At 40.4% G+C, this 19,671-nt stretch overlaps 1 protein-coding gene and 1 pseudogene across 2 annotated transcripts; one reads left to right on the top strand and one right to left on the bottom strand.

The window, feature by feature from the left end:
• Positions 1-1,283: 1,283 nt before the first annotated feature.
• On the top strand, positions 1,284-18,986 carry LOC308281052 (ATP synthase mitochondrial F1 complex assembly factor 1-like; the record flags this gene model as incomplete). Its single annotated transcript, XM_080721119.1, has 9 exons — positions 1,284-1,501; positions 3,206-3,314; positions 6,995-7,051; positions 7,681-7,743; positions 11,512-11,562; positions 13,285-13,332; positions 16,037-16,132; positions 16,886-16,993; positions 17,492-18,986. 9 exons carry the CDS (start codon positions 1,284-1,286, stop codon positions 17,669-17,671), a joined length of 930 nt encoding a protein of 309 aa, XP_080577245.1. The 3' UTR covers positions 17,672-18,986.
• LOC308281044 (growth hormone-inducible transmembrane protein-like) lies at positions 14,279-15,500 on the bottom strand (annotated as a pseudogene). The gene is made up of 2 exons: positions 15,234-15,500; positions 14,279-15,058 (listed from the first exon to the last, which is right to left on the bottom strand). The product of its transcript is annotated as a growth hormone-inducible transmembrane protein-like (transcript).
• Positions 18,987-19,671: the final 685 nt, after the last annotated feature.

Below are 19,671 nucleotides of genomic sequence, written 5' to 3'. Positions count from 1 at the left end.
TCAGTATATGAGCTACAGACATCACTACTCTATACATCATATTCATTCAGTATTTGAGCTACAGACATCACTACTCTATACATCATATTCATTCAGTATATGAGCTACAGACATCACTATACATCATATTCATTCAGTATATGAGCTACAGACATCACTACTCTATACATCATATTCATTCAGTATATGAGCTACAGACATCACTACTCTATACATCATATTCATTCAGTATATGAGCTACAGACATCACTACTATATACATCATATTCATTCAGTATATGAGCTACAGACATCAATACTCTAAGCATCATATTCATTCAGTATATGAGCTACAGACATCACTACTCTATGCATCATATTCATTCAGTATATGAGCTACATACATCACTATACATCATATTCATTCAGTATATGAGCTACAGAAATCACTACTATATACATCATATTCATTCAGTATATGAGCTACAGACATCACTATACATCATATTCATTCAGTATATGAGCTACAGACATCACTATACATCATATTCATTAAGTATATGAGCTACAGACATCACTACTCTATGCCATCATATTCATTCAGTATATGAGCTACAGACATCACTACTCTATGCATCATATTCATTCAGTATATGAGCTACAGACATCACTACTCTATACATCATATTCATTCAGTGTATGAGCTACAGACATCACTACTCTATGCATCATATTCATTCAGTATATGAGCTACAGACATCACTACTCTATAAAGTCTAGAAATTCTAATTTACCAGCTAGCATGAACGCACCATCCCCTTGTCAAACCGTAAACAGCCGTGTAGAAGCGCACCATATTTTGAAGTGAGGATAGCGCGACCAGCTTTTCCTGAAGTGTGGATAGCGTGACCGCAGTCTAACGTAGGTCTATAATTTGTTTTTCTCAAGACGTTAATTATAACTTTGGTTTTGCCGTTTCAAAGTGTTATTCCGCCGTACTGCCAGACCTTCTATTGAGTTTTTTTTAATCTAAACTAATGTGCGCAGCATCTGTGTTGTACTTTCTGTTTGCAAATATGAACCTCCAAACATGGGGGAAATCTCTCTCTTTCGAACGACCGCCTGGTGACTGGTGAGGTGATGATGTGTCGTTTCTTTGTCATCATGTGACATATGATAGGCCTATGCTGCAAACAGCCCAAGGTACTATCATGAGGAAGGAAGCAAAACAAAATTTTCCGTCAGTCTTGTTCTGGAACCCCAGAATGAATGCACAGTGACCTGGTTCCCAGTCGGACCATTAAATGGGGAGTGAAGGAAAGATGGCGGCGGCCTTGCTCCAGATGTCCTGTTGGTATCGTGGGATGTTGTTGGTCAGAAGAGCAGGAATCTCTTCTCCTCTCATCCCGGGTCTTCTTCCAACTCACTTCAGAACCTTCTGCGTTCAGCAGCCAATAGCAGAGCCTCTGGAGGACAATCCTTACTACAGCAAATACCAGGACAAGATCCGCAAGCTGCGCAGGTAGCCTAGCATGCTAACATGCATTCATAACATAACATTAATAATAACTAACATGGCCACACTGCACAGCGCGCTGCAGATGTTCTAAACTCATTTTATTATGATTCAAAACGGGGTCTGTGCAAATGTTGACACAGTGTGAGTTTAAATGGATAATTAGACGTTATTTTGGGTTAAATATTTCGACCTTTAGTCTCTGCAATGTGCTAACGGCCAGTAGATGTCGTTGTTTCTCAACTTGTGGGCACCATCCTGTTAAACATGGATATTTATTGGAGAACTGTTCTCTACTAGTCAGGCGGTAATTCTGAAAAAAGGCCTTCTATAAGCAGGTTAGAGGCATTTGGGGGTAAAAGTGGGGAACCTGGCCATTTTACATAATTCAAGGGTGCAGAATCTGAAAAACCTGGTTCCCAATCAAAAATTTGAGTTTTTGACCTTCTAATTTGCATAACAAAGTGGCTGCCGAATTGTACATTATCAACTATTTATTCAAGTAATATTTCTTTCAAAAAACTTTTCATCATTTTATCATATAATCAGGGTTTTGCGAACACCCAGGACAGTTTTTGAGTTACTTGATTCAGTTTAGATTTAGATATTTGATATTCATTTTATCAGACACTTCCTATACAAACCCATTGTAACTTCAAACTCCATTTTAACCATGCTAGATTTAATGAAAACACCCGTCCTTTTTTTCTGGTGACTCCTGACGCCCTCCTAATATGTGGGCAGGTCATGTTCTTTCGATAGCTCCTTTCATTTATTTTTAATAATTTATTTTTTGTATTTATTTATTTTCATTTTCCCAAATAATTATTAAAAAGAAACTAAAAAAGTTATCGAAAAAACACTGCCTGTTTGTTAGGAGGGCGTCAGGAGTCACCAGAAAAAAGGATGGGTGTTTTCATTGAATCTTTCATGGTTAAATGTTTTTGTATTTAAGTGAAATATCCCTTTTAAATAAAAATAAAACATTTTAACCATGATAAATTCAATGAAAACACCCATCCTTTTTTCTGGTGACTCCTGATGCCCTTCTAATAGACGAACAGGCAGTGTTCTTTCGATAACCTTTTTAGTTTATTTTCTATAATTATTTGGGAAAATGAAAAAAATTAAATACAATTAAGAAATTATTAAAAATAAATGAAAAATGTTATTGACAAAACACAACCTGCTCACGTATTAGGAGGATGTCAGGAGTCACCAGACAAAAGGACGGGTGTTTTCATTAAATCTATCATGGTTAAAATGGAGTTTGAAGTTACAATGGGTTTGTATAGGAAGGGGGCGTGTCTGATAAAATGAATATCTAAATCTAAACTGAATCAAACAACTCAAAAACTGTCCTGGGTGTTCCCAAAAGCTTGATTAGACAATAAAATTACTAAAGGTTTTTGGAAAGTGAAATATCCCTTGAAGAAATAGTTTAAAATTGACAATTCGGCAGCTATTTTGTTATGCAAATTATAAGGTCAAAAACTAAAAATTTAGCTTGGGAACCATTTTTTTCAGATTCTGCACCCTTGAATTGTGTAAAATAGACTGGTTCCCAACTTTTACCCCAAAATGCCTCTAACAATCACATTTTTCAGAAATTCCACTAGACTATACTGAGAAATGTAATAGCGAAGCATTTGACATAATTATAATGAACGCCAGCTGTAAATGTCTAATTCCGCCTATGTTACATTTTAGTGCCAAACCTCAGGAGTTCAAGGCCCGACTGGAGAAACGTCATGAAGTGAAGAATGAACCGATTGGACACTCCAAGCAAGCAGAGTTTATCAGAATGATGGAGCAGGAGGTAGTCTGTCTGTCTGTCTGTCTGTCTGTCTGTCTGTCTGTCTGTCTGTCTGTCTGTCTGTCTGTCTGTCTGTCTGTCTGATTGATTGATTGATGAGTTAGCAGTTTTCAATTGAAAAAAAGCACAGTTTCATGACAGCACAAATCACTGGTACGAGGTCAACTAAAAGGAAATCCTAGAAAGCCTTACGGCTTATTTACACAGGAACCACTCTGTAAATGTTTTCTTTTTTAAATAGTGCCAAATAAAAAGTTATAAACAACTTATCTCAATAAATGTTACATTTAGAGCAGCTCTACACTAGAAACCCAACATTCCCCCAAGGGCAAACACTTGGTAGGAAAAAGGAAAAAAGTTAGCAGGAAGAAACAAATAGACAGACAGAAATGGAAATGGATATGATCGAGGGAGGGAGAAAGACGGACAGGCAACTCTACATCAATAACAACTTGAATAGTTCAATCTGCAGCCCTACTCCATGGAGACAACCAGGGGTCTGTGATCACACTCCATGGAAGCACAACACCTAGTCGGGGACCCAGTCCTCAAAATTGGAGAGGACCTGTGATGTTCTGCCGTACTTCTTATTTCTGTTTTATCTATTAGTTTGGCCATTAAGGTCCACAGAATGAGAGGCCTGCTCTGCCAGAAAGTTCGCGAAAAAAAGTTAGAGGCATTTTTGTGTAATAAAGCCTTCATTTTTTGACCTTGTGATATGAACTAGGTTTCCTTTCTTAAAGTGCTCAGTAAGTTGTGTAGAATTTCAATAAATCATTCCCAGATACACAGAACACATGTGTGAACAACACCAAGTCAAGAAATAATCTCCCAAAGCCTTTCCAAATGATTTATAGCCATTTTATGTACAAGAATGTACCCGTTTCTTGCATTTTTCCCAATACTTTTTTTCTTTACTTCAATAGTAATCAACTTTGCCATGGCTTATGACATCAGGCAATGTTTCATCCTTTTCAGCAATCTTTATAGTTATTCCACACAAAATATTATTAAAATCAACCCTAAATTAAAGGAACTGTTGTGATTTTATTACCCTCATGCTCCACATTCATATAGCCTTTTTCTGTCAGAAAAAACCTGTACCCCCTCAAAAAAAAAAAAGAAAAAAAAAAGAAAAACATGTAACACAACAAATTCAAGTATTGTTTTATTATAAACAGCTGTTATCTTATACAGTATATGAATTAATTAAACAGGAAATTAAACATTTAGCTGAATAAAATCAAGATTGTGATATCTAATATCACGAAAATGAAAATAACTAACGATTAACTCATTCACTGTCACTGTCCTCAAGTATGAGTTCAACTCGTGAACATTTGTTGGGGTCCCCAGTGCAGACATGCAATTACACACTTGGGCCCGGCTCTTGCACATCTTCTTTACCCATAACTCATGTAGGCCATCCATGTGTGTGATGTAGTATATGCACATCATCCTACCTGCTCATGTAATTGTGGATGCCCTGGCAGTGAAGTATGATGTTGAAGGTTTAGATCTTTCATGCATAGTCCTCAGCAGCTACATACTGACTGGATGTGACACAGTGAGCTACCTTTACAGAAGAGGAAAAAGGCGTGCCTACAAAACTGCTGTTGAGCACCCAAAAGTCCTTCTGCCTCTGTGCCGATATGGAGACTCTCATGGGGAAAGTCTGGAAGTTACAGAAGATGTGACGGCGGCTAGACGATACATGGTTTCACTGTATGAGAGGAGTGATTTCAGTGGTAATCTGGTTCCACTGCAAGCTCATCTTTTTTGGCAACATCAAAGGAGACATGCGTTGTCTTCCACCTACTGAAGATGCCTTCCAATTACACCTTTTCTAGCCATGCATCAGTTGGCTGTATGTAAACGAGCACACATGTCTCAGCCAACTTACCCTGTTGCAACCAACTTTGGGAGAGAGCTTGTCAGTGGTAAGCTAGTGGCAACCATGATGCTGAAGGATGCCAAACCTGCAGAATATAAACGCACCAAATACTGCCACTGCAAGAAGAGCAAGTGTACCAGAGGATGCTCATGTGCAAGAGCCAGGGCCATGTGTGTAATTGCATGTCTCTGCACTGTGGACCCCAACAAATGTTCACAAGTTGAACTCATACTTGAGGACAGTGACAGTGAATGAGTTAATCGTTAGTTATTTTCATTTCATTTTCATTTTCGTGATATTATATTATTCAGCTAAATGTTTAATTTCCTGTTTAATCAATTCATATACTGTAAAAGATAACAGCTGTTAATAATAAAACAATACTTGAATTTGTTGTGTTGCATGTTTGTTTTGTTTTTTGAGGGGGTACGGGTTTTTTTCTGACAGAAAAAGGCTATATGAATTTTGAGCAATAAGGGTAATAAAATCACAACAGTTCCTTTAATTTAGGGTTGATTTTAATAATATTTTGTGTGGAATAATTATAAAGATTGCTGAAAAGGATGAAACATTGCCTGATGTCATAAGCCATGGCAAAGTTGATTACTATTGAAGTAAAGATACAATTATTGGGAAAAATGCAAGAAACGGGTACATTTTTGTACATAAAATGGCTATAAATAATTTGGAAAGGCTTTGGGAGATTATTTCTTGACTTGGTGTTGTTCACACATGTGTTCTGTGTATCTGGGAATGATTTATTGACATTCTACACAACTTACTGAGCACTTTAAGAAAGGAAACCTAATTCATATCACAAGGTCAAAAAATGAAGGCTTTATTACACAAAAATGCCTCTAACTTTTTTTCGCGAACTTTCCGGCAGAGCAGGCCTCTCATTCTGTGGACCTTAATGACCAAACTAATAGATAAAACAGAAATAAAAAGTACGGCAGAAAATCACAGGTACACCTCTTTTCTTTGAGCTTTTGGCCATGTGGGTCCCCGACTGTGTACACAGACAGCCAGGCCCTTTTTAAAAGGGCCTTTTATCCATAAGTAAAAACAGCCCTCTCCAGACCACAAATGCAGTTTTTACTATGGTGAAAGAAATGCAAATGCCCTCTTACCATGCCATACCTGAAGGCCGCATTCAAGAGAATTACCTTGTCCTCTCCTGAACTTAAAAGCTGAATTTATGTTGAAAGAAGAGCCCTCTCTGTGTAGAAATCCATGCTATGATTGCCATCTAGTATTGACTTGTTTATGCTTAGTTCAGTCAGTGAGGTATCAAGCACCGAGTGTGATGCGTTGTGAGCTTGGACTGGATGTCTTCTATTTTTGATATTTTCACCAAAAGGCTTTAGAAATGTCAGCCCCTGCCTCTCTAACATTCTCTGCACGTCCCTGCAGACAGCAGTACCTTTGACAGACAGCATGGATGTAAACAGTTTTACTTGGGCATTGATTTCTGACAGTAGATTCCTTAAGCATTAAAGGATGACTATGTTGAACAATTATTGTTCCTGAATGTTTTCTGATGATGCTACAATCATCTGATCGTATTTAGAGAATCAAACTTGTGAATTAAATTAATAAAATGAAGGTTTTCTAACTCTGATATGATCTGCATCTAGATATGAATAATGTTGATAAATAAGATGTGAATGTTTACTACGAGATGATATTCATCTGGATGTATGAATGTGAACGATCAACGTATTCATCAACGATGTTGATGAATACGATTATAACATTGATTAACATTGATTCATTTGTATTTTCATAGTTGAAGAAAGGCCAACAGTCTACAGGAGGACATTCTGGAGGCTTTACAAAAGACAAGGTAAAACATGAATTCTAATTTGAATTTGTGAAATCCAGTGTGGGGGGTGTGATTTGGTTATTTTTTGTTTAGCAAAAATTACGGGTACACATTATTGCGTGTTATTTTATGCTTTAACTATTAAAAAACAATAGCAGATCTACAAGCTCACAGTGCAGCAGTGCTGTGCTGCGAGCTTGTAGATCTGCTATTTTTAAAAATTCGTGAACATTTGAATTTTGACCCCATTCTATAAGTGTCTTCTAAATCCTTCGAAGGTTTTTTTGAAAAACACATGTTTCTACGTCAGTGGTTCTCAAACTCTTTCATGTCAAGGACCCCTAGAATTATATGTATTTGGCCGCCGACCCCCGTCTCAAAATATTTTGTATCAGGGACCCCCCAGAAGCAAATATTTGAGTTACACATGTACACTTAAAAATGAGATATTCAAAGATTGAACATTTTCATGATGCCGCGCTACGAGCTTGTAGATCTGCTATTTTTCAATAGTTAAAGCATTCAATAATTCTAGACCTAAATTGGTTAACTTGATTAGATGCAATAAGTGTTGCAACCTTACACAGTGTGTGTGCTGTCAGGGTAAAATGGCCGCCACATAATGATGTGATGAATTGTCTCCTGTTCAGACGCTGGGATCCATCCTGAACCTGGAATTGATTCACGACAAGACAAGAGATGAAATCTCTGAGGTCAGTGTGAATGTTACTGTATATCTCTGTTGTATCACTCACAATAAGATCAGAGATTTATGAGGTCAGTCTGATCATATTATCCACGTTATATATTTATATCATTCACAACAAGATCAGAGATGAGATTTCTGAGGTCAGTCTGATATTATATTATATCCAATGAAAATAGATAGTGACCCCCAAAATAATCATACCTGTAGTTGAACTGGGGATCCCCTGCACAAGCAATTGGAATTTAGGAGCTGGCATTACATTTAGTTTGACTATCTATTCCATTATGAAAATAGCCGATCTACATGTTCACAACACCTCGCAACGCAAGGCGTTGTCAACATGTAGAGCTGCTATTTTCACAATTGTTGCCTATTTGACAATTTGGTCAGTGTTAGACCAGAGGTTCTAAAAGTTTTTAAAGTCCTTAAATTGTCACTTTAGAAATGTGCAGATACCCAGTGTATACACATATACTGTATCGTGGTTTGTTTACTGTTGAGTGAGAAAACAATGTTAACATTAGGCTAAACATATGGGGACCCCACAAAATAATTTTGGGACCCCTCTGGGGGTCCAAACCCACAGGTTGAGAACCACTGTTCTAATTAGTGGATATATCCGATCTACAAGCCCACAGCGTGTGGTGATGTGAGTGGAGAGAAGCATTGCTCGCTTTGTAGAAAGAGAACTGACAGTTATGTGTGGAGTCACATTGCCCTCTAGTGACCATACTGATAATGACAATGCATTTATTTGCAAAGAGTTTTTCCAAACCAGGTTACAAATTGCTTTACAGAACAAGTTAAAAGAGTAGAAATTCAGGTAAACTATCTATAAACTAGAAATACTGTTCCTACGAAACAGTGTGGGCTCGCATGGAACACCATGTATGGGCATAAAGATCTGCCCAACGAGCACTCCAACATTACCTCTGAGACTCCTACATTCAGAGTGGCCCTCTCTCTTCCTCTCTCTCCAGACTCATTTCCCATTGGAAATGAATTGGGTGCTTAAAGGACAACTTTAGTTTTTTACAACAAGGGTTCTTTAATTTAGTAATTAAAGAATATACAAGATGAGTGTTAAAATTATTTAATGTACTTCTTTCTATTGTTTTAGAGATTCTTATTTCAGTGGTTGGGGGCATGCGTACAAGTGGCTAAATATGTCATTTTACACAGAAATAAGCCCATTCCCAACATACAACACAACCTTTCATGGTTGGATGTGACTTGTGGGGGCTAGAAGTGTTACTGTAAATAGCAATAAAGAAACTACTGGCTTATTTTATCTAAAAAGACATATTTAGCCACTTGTTTGCATGCCCCCATGCGTATGCATGCCCAACATTTTAGCACGGTAAACGTGATAAAACAATAGAGCGAAGCAAATCAGATGGGCATATGTATGTCCCATAAGCTTGGGGATTACGTTTGGTGAGCTTCACGTGACATTTTGGCCAACCAGACTATAAATGAGCCAATTACCATGATTGGTCAAGTTTTACATGACCGCATAATATCTTACAAAATGGGCACAAACCTCTACTATTATAGATTCTATAATACTAGAGGTTTGTGCCATGTGTCCTTAATAGCTACTAGGTTGAAGCTCTTCCTGAGCATTGAGACACATCAAACTTACCAGTCCACAAACACACTGTTTCCAAGGTGTTGTTGACTTTCTCTGCATATCTGTCTGTTTATCTTTATCACAATATGCCCAAATATGTATTACTGATGTCATACTGATGTCATAGTAGCTAAAATAGCCATTCATGTTGAGTAACGTCATTGGCTATTCCATATAATGTCAACACGCAATGTCATCACCACATCATTATTACATACTGTATGTATTTTCCAACACAAGACCATTTAGCAACTTCTTGGAACACATTCTAACAACCTCTATTGTAAATCATTTTGAAAGTGGTGCTGGTGTGTGAAATGGTTCACTGGACGATATATCTGGAAGGAGGACCTAAGAATTTCCACCATGCTGCTGTGGTAGTCGGACACGAGCTGTACTCATTTGGAGGATACAACAGCTACCTGAACAACAGTGATCAGATTGAAGTCCACATCTTCAACACAGTGTCTTTGCGTTGGAGGAAGTTCCCCCAGTGACGAATGGAAGAGGACAACGTCCCACTGAGGTTCCCTCCAGGCGCAGGGGCCACACAGCTGTGCTGGTAAAAGAAATAGTCTACATCTGGGGAGGGTATCCCTACTCCAATGTGCTTTATGCCTTTGATGTCGACACCCACAGGTGTGTCGACTCCCACAGGTGGTTCAAACCCAATGTTTCTGGGACTATTCCAGAAGCAAGCAGGCTCCGCTCACACTTAGCCTGTGTCCTGGAGAAGGCCATGTATGTGTATGGAGGACGCATCCTGCGGGGATGGACTAATGACATGTACAAGTTGGACACCACCACAATGGTCTGGTCTTTAATTAACACCAGAGGATATCCACCACCTATTTCACAAGGTCACTCTGCCACCACCATCGGGACAAAGATGTTTGTATTTGGAGGCCTCGTCGACAACGACATCACAGTGTTTGACACAGAGACCAACTGCTGGCAGAGCAAGTCGTTTTCTGGACACCTTCTCCCAGAACGACGCTGCGATCATACAGCCTTTGCCTACAATGGAGAGCTGTACATATTTGGTGGCTCGAACAGGAACCAGTGCTTCAATGATCTGTGGAAACTCAGTCCTGAGACCTTCTCCTGGAAGCAGGTTGAACACAAGGGGAAAGACCCGTGTAGGAAGTATGGGATGTTCTGTTGCATGGTGGGAGATCGTATCATTTTTGGAGGATGCAAAGCAGGCCGCGTAGTCGCGTACCACTTGATGACCTGTGTGTCTTAGATTTACATCCTACTTTGAAGACATTATGCAAGCTATCGGTTAAGCATTATGGCCTGAAGCAGTCTGAACTCCCACATAACATCAAGTGGGAACTGGCACTCATGACTACCAAGAGAAAGAAAAACAAAATTAGCCCACCTCGCCCCTGAGCTCGCATGCATGCACACACAGTGAGCCTGATACAATCAAACGATGAACACACAAACAAACAAAAAAAAAGTTCCAATCCCAGCAAAAGGACTGACTCTATAATGTTGACGTCACCGAGAATGCTGCTTCCTGATTGGCTAAAACAAGTTGATACGGAAGAAAAAACAGGCCGGACTAGAACTAATATAGTCTGATTGCCCTACTGGCAACCACACTAACTAGAAAGATGCAAGATACCTTTCTTGTAAAATCAATGGTATTATTTCTTAAGGGATGATGGGCCTTGGGCCTGACGCACCTCCAACGGTGCCGATAGATACACCTGCAACGGTGCCGATAGATAATAGAAAATAAAAAGTAATACAACAATATGATGCTTAGAAACTGTACCTTGTTGTAAAGGTGACAAATCAACGATAATGATATAAAACACAATACAATTGGGTATTATTAAAGGGGAGATATAATGGACCAAAGTCAAGTTTCCTTTTTTTTTTTTCTTTTTTTTTGCTGAGTTTATGTATAATAATGTAAAAATCTAGCTGTTGTTAAATCAAGCATCTGTTTAGATGGAGTCGCCGTGGTGAGCTCTATATGAGACATACAGTATTATCAACAATATCTAATATCAATTGGACATACAGTATTAACAATGATCTTTAATATTAACATGACATACAGTATTAACAATGATGTATGCATATGAATCATTTTGAATCTATTTTGTCTGTTGTCTCTTTTAGCTGTGGATGAAGTATTACTCAACAAAGGACACGATCAGTGCAGTCATACCGGTGAGTTTTTACATTTGGAACGTTTCAGTGCTAATGATAATAACCATCATACTATGCATTCTCCCATCAGTGTTTTACTGTGCTGTGTGCATGCACAAGGTCTAGCAAAACCCAACCATCACCAGCACTCATTTACATTAATTGTATTATTGTTTGGTACCAAACAATAATAAAACAACCTAAAAGGACTTTGAGTGGTGGTGGCACTGGGTGAAAGAAAATGGGTTACAAAATCGAGGGATAAAAATAATAAAAAAAAAAAATATATATAAAAGGACTTTGAGTGATGGTGATGGTTTTATTCCAGTGACAACCCAACAGTGAGCATGTCGTTAAGAGTGTGGTCAGGTTGATATGATGGACATGAACAGGATTGTCCTGCAGAACTCCAGTTCAATAGCTGATCTTCTAGCTCACATGTGATCTTGCAGATTGGCTATTTTAGCCAAATGTTAAGGGCTGTCAGACTTCTACAAGCTGTAGACTAGCTATTTTCAGACTGGCTATTTTCAAGAGATTTTTAGGCTATATGCATATACGCCATTTTGTTCTACTTCCGGGTGTCTTTCGACTTCCTTCACAGGTGTTACTATTGATACTAATTAAGGCTCTGTTTGGTTTATTGTACAGTGGTGCTTTCATTTCAAGGACCCCCATAACTCGGTACAAATGGAATCAACAAATGGAAGCAAATGGACCCTTGCTGGTCCATTTGCTTCCATTTGTACACTCTCAGAGTTACACACCTGTATGGGGACATTTGGAACCCACTCAAGGACACTTTGAGACCCACTGGTGTTGCAGAGTGTTTCCAGAGAGCCAACATGCACAATAGCAGCACCCCGACTCTGTTTGAGCAGAATGGAACAGACCCTTCATTAGTATCATCGGTAACACCTGTGAAGGAAGTTGAAAGACACCCGGAAGTAGAACAAAATGGCGTATATGCATAGAGCCTAATCAACAAAGTTTATAGGGCAAGGTTTCAGAAACTTTCCATTAAACGGTGTTTACCGGCCATTGACCGATGAAATGTTTAATTACACTTTCCCAAACATGGCCGCTATTTCATTTAAGCCGATTATTATTCTTATTAATTGGATAAAGTAACACAACATTGCATGCATAGGAATGCAGAAATGATGCTTTGCACAGCTTCTCCTAATCAGCGCTGGGTCTTCTTGGTTTGCCCAGGTGTTATGATTACTTAGCCAGGTCTTCTGATTAGAGGTTCAGTAATGGATAATGCAATGGCTAAAGTGGTGAAAGTTGGTGACACATTGCAGGCAAGTAGTGATCCTTCCTTGCGCCATCATGATAACAAAACAACTAAAGCTGTAGGTTTCGCTTAAGGTTGAATGAGATGTTCACTCACGGCGACTTTATTCAGTTATTTTTAGTAGATATATTCAGTTATTTTTAGTAGATAGATATTATTTATTTGGCAACAGGAACCGATTGCATCTGTGATAAAGTGGAAAGAAGCTCAGCGCTAACCTAACAAGGTATATAATCAGTTGGGAGCACGTATCTGCAAACACGTATGTTAGTTATAATATGGGCGATTATTGGACTACATTCATGTCGGTCATGGTGGCCAGCCCAAAAAGTGCCTAGCTTAAACCCTGGTATAGAGGTTACGTGGCCTTATAAATTCCTCGTATGACAAATAGCAGATCTACAAGCCTCTTGCAACCTTAAATTGTGTTCTGCTTCTTTCAGACCCAGACATTTGACATCATGTTCAACAGAGCCAGATCCTGTCCAGTGGTAAGAGACACACAGCTATACCTGTGAGAACATCAAACATTGTCATTCTTTTTGATTAGTTTCCTTATGACCATATCGTCACTGTCGGATAGAAACCTTTTATCTCCAAGTTTCAAATTATTACGTTTTTTTTCCTCCCCGTAAAGTAAAGCCCTGCTTCATCATACAAGACTGTCGCACAAAGCTAGTGAAAATGGCAGATCTACAAGGGCACGCCGCCTCGCACCGCAAGGTGTTGTGTGCTTGTAGATCAGCTATTTTTTTCTTTTTTTTTATGTCTTTATTGGATCCCATAAACTGAATCAATCTGCGCAGAATGGCATTCCCTGATGCAAAAAGTTAAATCTCAATGTATCTTAAGAAAATAAGTGTGAGAGCTAGAAGCATCCCCAGATTTAGATGACGTACGTATGGTTATGAGCTTAGGTGTCCGGAACTTCTTTTACCCCAATCAAAAATGGGTTACAACTGTGCATTCAAAATAAATAGAAAACATAAGGAACAATATAAACAAGTCAAGGTCAGAGGAGACAGATTCGCCTCCAGCAAACCTGGAATGCGTCAAACAGAACTTTCAGAATCAAGATAACAGCTCTCCCTATAACCATATCAATATACAACGATTTGTCTTGATGTGTCTGATTTATAATTTGTCATACGTATCACATACCAAACATAGCTGTAGCTGATCTCAGTGCGTTGCAAAGTTGTAGATGAGGTATTTTCTACATTTTATACTTTTTGAAAATCTTCATTGTATGGCAAATTGTAAATTAAACATTAGACTGATAAATTGCAATATGCACTAAAAAAATCAATAACACAGCATATTATGTTTATTTACCAGTCGGATAGCGTTTTATAACTAAAACAAGGTAGACTTCTGGTTATGCTGCTTGTGTACTCAGTGGAAGTGGAAGGGGACTTGAGGTGGAACAGGTGACATCTATCTCTTCCTGCCACCGCCGCCTGCCAGAATCATCACCAGCCTCACGAAGATGTTCAAAGTGTCCATGTAAATACCCATGCACGCATTGATGGGGTCATATTTCTGGACACCATCGAGGGGGTCGGTCTCTGCTCTCTTGATGATCTCCTGTGTGTCGTACAGGAGGAAAGTGCTGAACAGCACCAGACCACCGTAGATGGCAATGGAGTAGAGGCCAGCTCCAAACGCCGAGGTGGGGGGCAGGAACATCGATCCAATGGACGAGGCGCAGACCACTCCGAAACCAACAGCCAGTGGCCCACCCATGTAGAGGAACTTCTCACTAGGGGCACACATGGCCACCGTAGAAAGGCCACCCACGATGCCCGCTGTGTACCAAGCGGCCCTCAGCATCAGGGGTCCTCCCAGAAGAGTGAGGGGGGCGATGACAGCACCCATTACACCTGCATGTAACATCCAGGCAAGATGTTTAGGCATCGGACTCTGCTCATATGAAATGACCAACATGCCAGCTCCAATCGCGGCGGCAAACGTAGCTCCAATTGCCAGCCAAGAGCCCCTCATCATCAGACGCATGAGTGCTGGGGTCCTGCTCACTGCAACAGCTGACATGGCCGTCATTCCAATGCTGCCGGCGAAATACATGTAGGTGGAATGGATTCTGTCCTTGACGTACTGGGGCCAGATCTTTGCCTTCTCAATGGCACCGATCTCATTCGACATGCCCAGTCCATAGTAACACAGAGCACCAAGGCTGCACCACCAGCCAGGATCATTCTGCCCAAAAAATACACATATTCAAAGATTTGCACACATTTTCATGACTTTTTCAAAAATAGCAGATCTACAAGCTCGCAGCGAGGCACTCGGTGCCGCGCTGTGAGCTTGTATATCTGCTATTTTTCACTGGTTAAAACAGTCAATAATTTTAGGCCTAAATGGGTTAAAAGACTGTGTTTATTTATCAATGTTAATGGCAGCATCTGTGGCTGGCTCGAACGCTGCTCCTGTCAGCTGGTCTTTGGTGGTCCTCCCCCGACGGAAGCCAAACCTGGCCTTTGTGGAATAACCCTGATGAGGCTTTAGCAGGGGTGGACAAGCCTTCAGGGTGGAACTTCTCAGGGCAGGGGACAGAGGGTGCCACCGTGTGTCGGCATGGGACGCAGCCCAGCCACCCCCCGGGGAGACTCCTCAGGCATGTCAGCCTCGCCACCAACATGGTCAATGATCAGTGTGTTCTATATCACTCCAGAGAGCTGGTTCACCTTTTACGACGTTGTGCGTTGCTAACTGACCAGATCAGCTATTTGCACTAGTTTAAATCACCTTTATAAATACAAAACAAACAGTTTTTGACACACAAGGTTTCCACCCAACAACAGCGATATATATTTCTTCCAGTGCAGTTCCTTATGACCATACATGTCTTTTGCATTTCCTTATGATCATATATGTCTTCCTGTGCAGTTCCTTATGACCATATATGTCTTCCTGTGCAGTTCCTTATGACCATATATGTCTTCCTGTGCAGTTCCTTATGACCATATATGTCTTCCTGTGCAGTTCCTTATGACCATATATGTCTTCCTGTGCAGTTCCTTATGACCATATATGTCTTCCTGTGCAGTTCCTTATAACCATATATGTCTTCCTGTGCAGTTCCTTATGACCATATATGTCTTCCTGTGCAGTTCCTTATGACCATATATGTCTTCCTGTGTATTTCCTTATGACCATATATGTCTTCCTGTGCAGTTCCTGTACGCGTTGCCTCAGCAGGAAGGCTATGAGTTCTTCCTGGGTCAGTGGGCGGGGCATGAACTTCACTTCACCTCCCTCATCAACGTCCAGGTACGCCATCACAATAAATGCCTTCAAACAAATGTAAATAAAGTTTATATAAACCCTATACAATCATCCTGCCTGGACTCAATGAGAACACGGTGGAATAAACACATTCTTTTAATGATTGAGACATTGGTTAAATAATTGGTTATGTAAAATAAAAGAAGACATATCACCCTTTATTTCACACCTGACACTGTGGTTCCCCTGACACATTACTGAGGGAACCACTCTTAACAGAATGGATTTGCCACTCTGACATCACGCTCTGGCTTCACTGTGATGGAACACTAACAGAATCCCTTTTATGGCCATATATGGAGTTCCCTGATGTCATCAATATTAAGCCCATATCTAAAAGGACTTCACATTGGAATGCCCATATATGGAGGCCACATCGGCCACATACCACACTAACAGAATCCATATATGGCCAAGACAGATGGCCAAGACAGCCCATATCTGTGTGGCTGGTTCTACAAACAGGGATCTCTGTGTATGGGCATAAAAGGGTATGATGTCAGATGTCATAGACATCATAGGACTTTCACATAACAAATAACTGAGTAAGCAAGCATGTTTGGGCTCTCACAGCATATCTCCATATATGGGTACCAGGGGTCTCCATATATGGGTAACTGGTCCGATATACATCACTGGCCAGATGGCAAAGAATTGGCGCAATGTTGCATGTCGCCCTGAGGTGTCTTATTAGTATGTCATGTTATTAATTAATTATATTACTGTATGTTCTGTCAGACCCTAGGAGAGCACGCTCCCAGCCAGTTGATTCTCTACCATTATCCTGAGCTCAGCAAAGACAAGGGAATCATCCTCATGACTGCAGAGATGGACCGCAAGTTCATAGTGAGTAATTTGTTCAATTTGTAACTGAGAGATTATAATGTATGTAGTAGATACATTTTATCTACACATAAACAACTAAAACGAGCAGTATTTCTGGGATAACGGTCTGTTATCTGGATGGGGAGAACTGGCTAGCCATCGTCAAAGAAAAGGTCCTTTTCACTTAAGTGGAGCTCAGTAGTCTGTTCTTGAGAGACTACTATGTCAGTGGATCTCAAAGGGAGGCCACGGACCCCCATCTCAAAATATCTGGTTTCAGGGACCACCCAGAAGCAACATTTGAGTTACAAACGTTCGCTTTGAAAATACATATTCAAAGATTTGCACACATTTTCACGACTTTTTCAAAAACAGCAGATCTACAAGCTCGCAGCGCGGCACTCGGTGCCGCGCTGTGAGCTTGTACATCTGCTATTTTTCACCGGTTAAAGCATTCAATAATGCTAGGCCTAAATGGGTTAAATGGACCATTCTGACCCCTCCCCCCCTTTGTTCCAGAGCGTCCACCAGGCCCAGTGCCTGGCCAATCAGGTGCAGCTGTTCTACGGCACGCCGAGGCAGGAGACGTTCCGATTGGTGGAGGCGTTCAACCACAGTCCAGTGGACTTCAAACACGTGTCTGTGATCGCTGAGCTGGAGCAGAGTGGACTGGGAGCTGCAGCGCCCTCTACAGCATGATGTGAGAGATGCAAAGACACAGAAGCCTTATATGGAGAGACTTGACACCTTATATGGAGAGAGACTTGACACCTTATATGGAGAGAAGCCTTATATGGAGAGACTTGACTCCTGTAGGATGATACTGAGAGAGAGATGGAGAGACTGAAAATGTAGCCCAGTTTGTAATTGGTATGAACATCGAGGCATTGAGAGTGCACGCACGTACGCAGGTTACATGCAAGCTATTCCCAACAGATTTCCAACCATGGTGTTTTGAGGGGCGATTGTTTCGGTTCACTCACCGTCCTGTGTGAGGCTTGTGAGGTGCGCTTGTGAGGGTCATCGCCACGTTGGCTTGTGGTGGACATTTTTGGCAAAAGTTAATTTTCAACATACTGTATCTAGTATACTGTATTTGGAGTATAAGTGAAGAGTGAGCGATCACAGTAAACATCTTGTGGTGGATATTTTTGTCAAAACTACTGTTTTGACACAGATACAATGAGTGGACAGAAATATTACCATAAACACAATAAAGAGCTAGCCCTGAATGACCATAACCGGTCTATAACTCTTGAGTGTTCAGCAGGCCGTTGCCCGGTGACATTTTTACACTCTGAGTTATGGGGTTCCTTGCAAATAACATTTGAGAACCAGTACTAGTGCACTCCAAAATTTGTCATAGTAGAACCTGGAGAAATAAGAACATTATACTGGTGTGTAAAAAAGAAACTCGAATTTGCCACAGTTAAGGCCAAGTCTTTGCCATGGACAGCACACATTTATCCATTTATGGACATTGATGACCCCTGATCCTAAGCCTTCTTCCTCTGCACTAGGAGGAAAACCGCCAACAGTTTGATGTGAGTTCTGTGACTTCTTTTCCTTTGTGTCTAATGATCAGTTGAGGAGTTTTGTGTGACGTCAGTCAGTGTGATATCAGTGTAACGTGCTCCCAGGGCTCTGTTTATGCCTGTTGAAGAGTCCTGCTCACTGTAACCACTCAAACCCTGGATACTTTGTTGAATGGAGTCCCCCAAGGGCCTATACAAGGCCCTCCCCTTTTTCACAGAAAGTAGCAAATCTACAAGCTTTGCTATTTTCTATATATTATGTTGCGCGGTGCATAATGAACTTGATTCTTTTTTTGTGAATGCTGGGACGTTAGAGTTCACTGGCGACCCTATCCTGGGCATGTCACCATAGGCGAAAATCTTCAAAAACAAATCTGTCATATTCTTTTCAAAAATAGCAAATCTATAAATGTGTGTTTCAAAGTCCTACAGCTTTGTGTCTTCAGTCCTTCAACTGAAAGCTGAAAGAGCTTGATGGTTTAACCTCACTGGTGGAAGAAGTGCTCAGTGTTTTACTCAAGTATGAAAAGAAATGAGAGAAATACTTTTAAATGGAAAAGGCCTATAATCTGTATTTTACTGAAGACCTATATTCACTTAAACCTATTCATAGAATGTCTGGTTTCTCAGAAAATCACAGATTTAAAAGCTCACAACTTATGCCTATCTTTTGTTTCGTTAGTGTGAGGCAGCCTGATGAACGTGCACTCTGGACTCTAGGATGAAGTGCTCCATACATGTTGGAGTCGGTTTCAGGGCTTTTGGTGGTGCCCTTCAATTAATTCCTTTAAATTTGTCTTTGGTCTGTTTCGCTCCCTCAGCACCTGTAACTTATCGAAGATCTTTCCATGCTGCATACAGGCAGGATTCACTTATCCAAAGTGAGTCCTGCTGGTGCCCTTAACGTCAATTCCTTTAAGTTTCAGCTTTACATGGTCTGAAGAGAATGTGTCGTTTTTATCCAGACCTGGTCTATGGAGACTGTAGTTCTTCACCTTGTCTTCTGAGCGGTCCGTAGGGAACGCTTCATTCATGGCCAGAATCAGTGCCTTGTCATGCGCAGGGAACTTGACATGGTCACTCATTCCTCTGTCCACCAGGGGGCACACTCCGCTGAAAACTCTTGAACTCAGTGGTCTTTAAGTGTGATAGGGAACGGACCAG

The sequence above is a fragment of the Nannobrachium achirus genome (assembly GCF_963921795.1).
Source record: "Nannobrachium achirus genome assembly, chromosome: 1".
Lineage (NCBI taxonomy): Eukaryota > Metazoa > Chordata > Actinopteri > Myctophiformes > Myctophidae > Nannobrachium > Nannobrachium achirus.
This window is presented reverse-complemented; position numbering and strand designations above follow the sequence as displayed.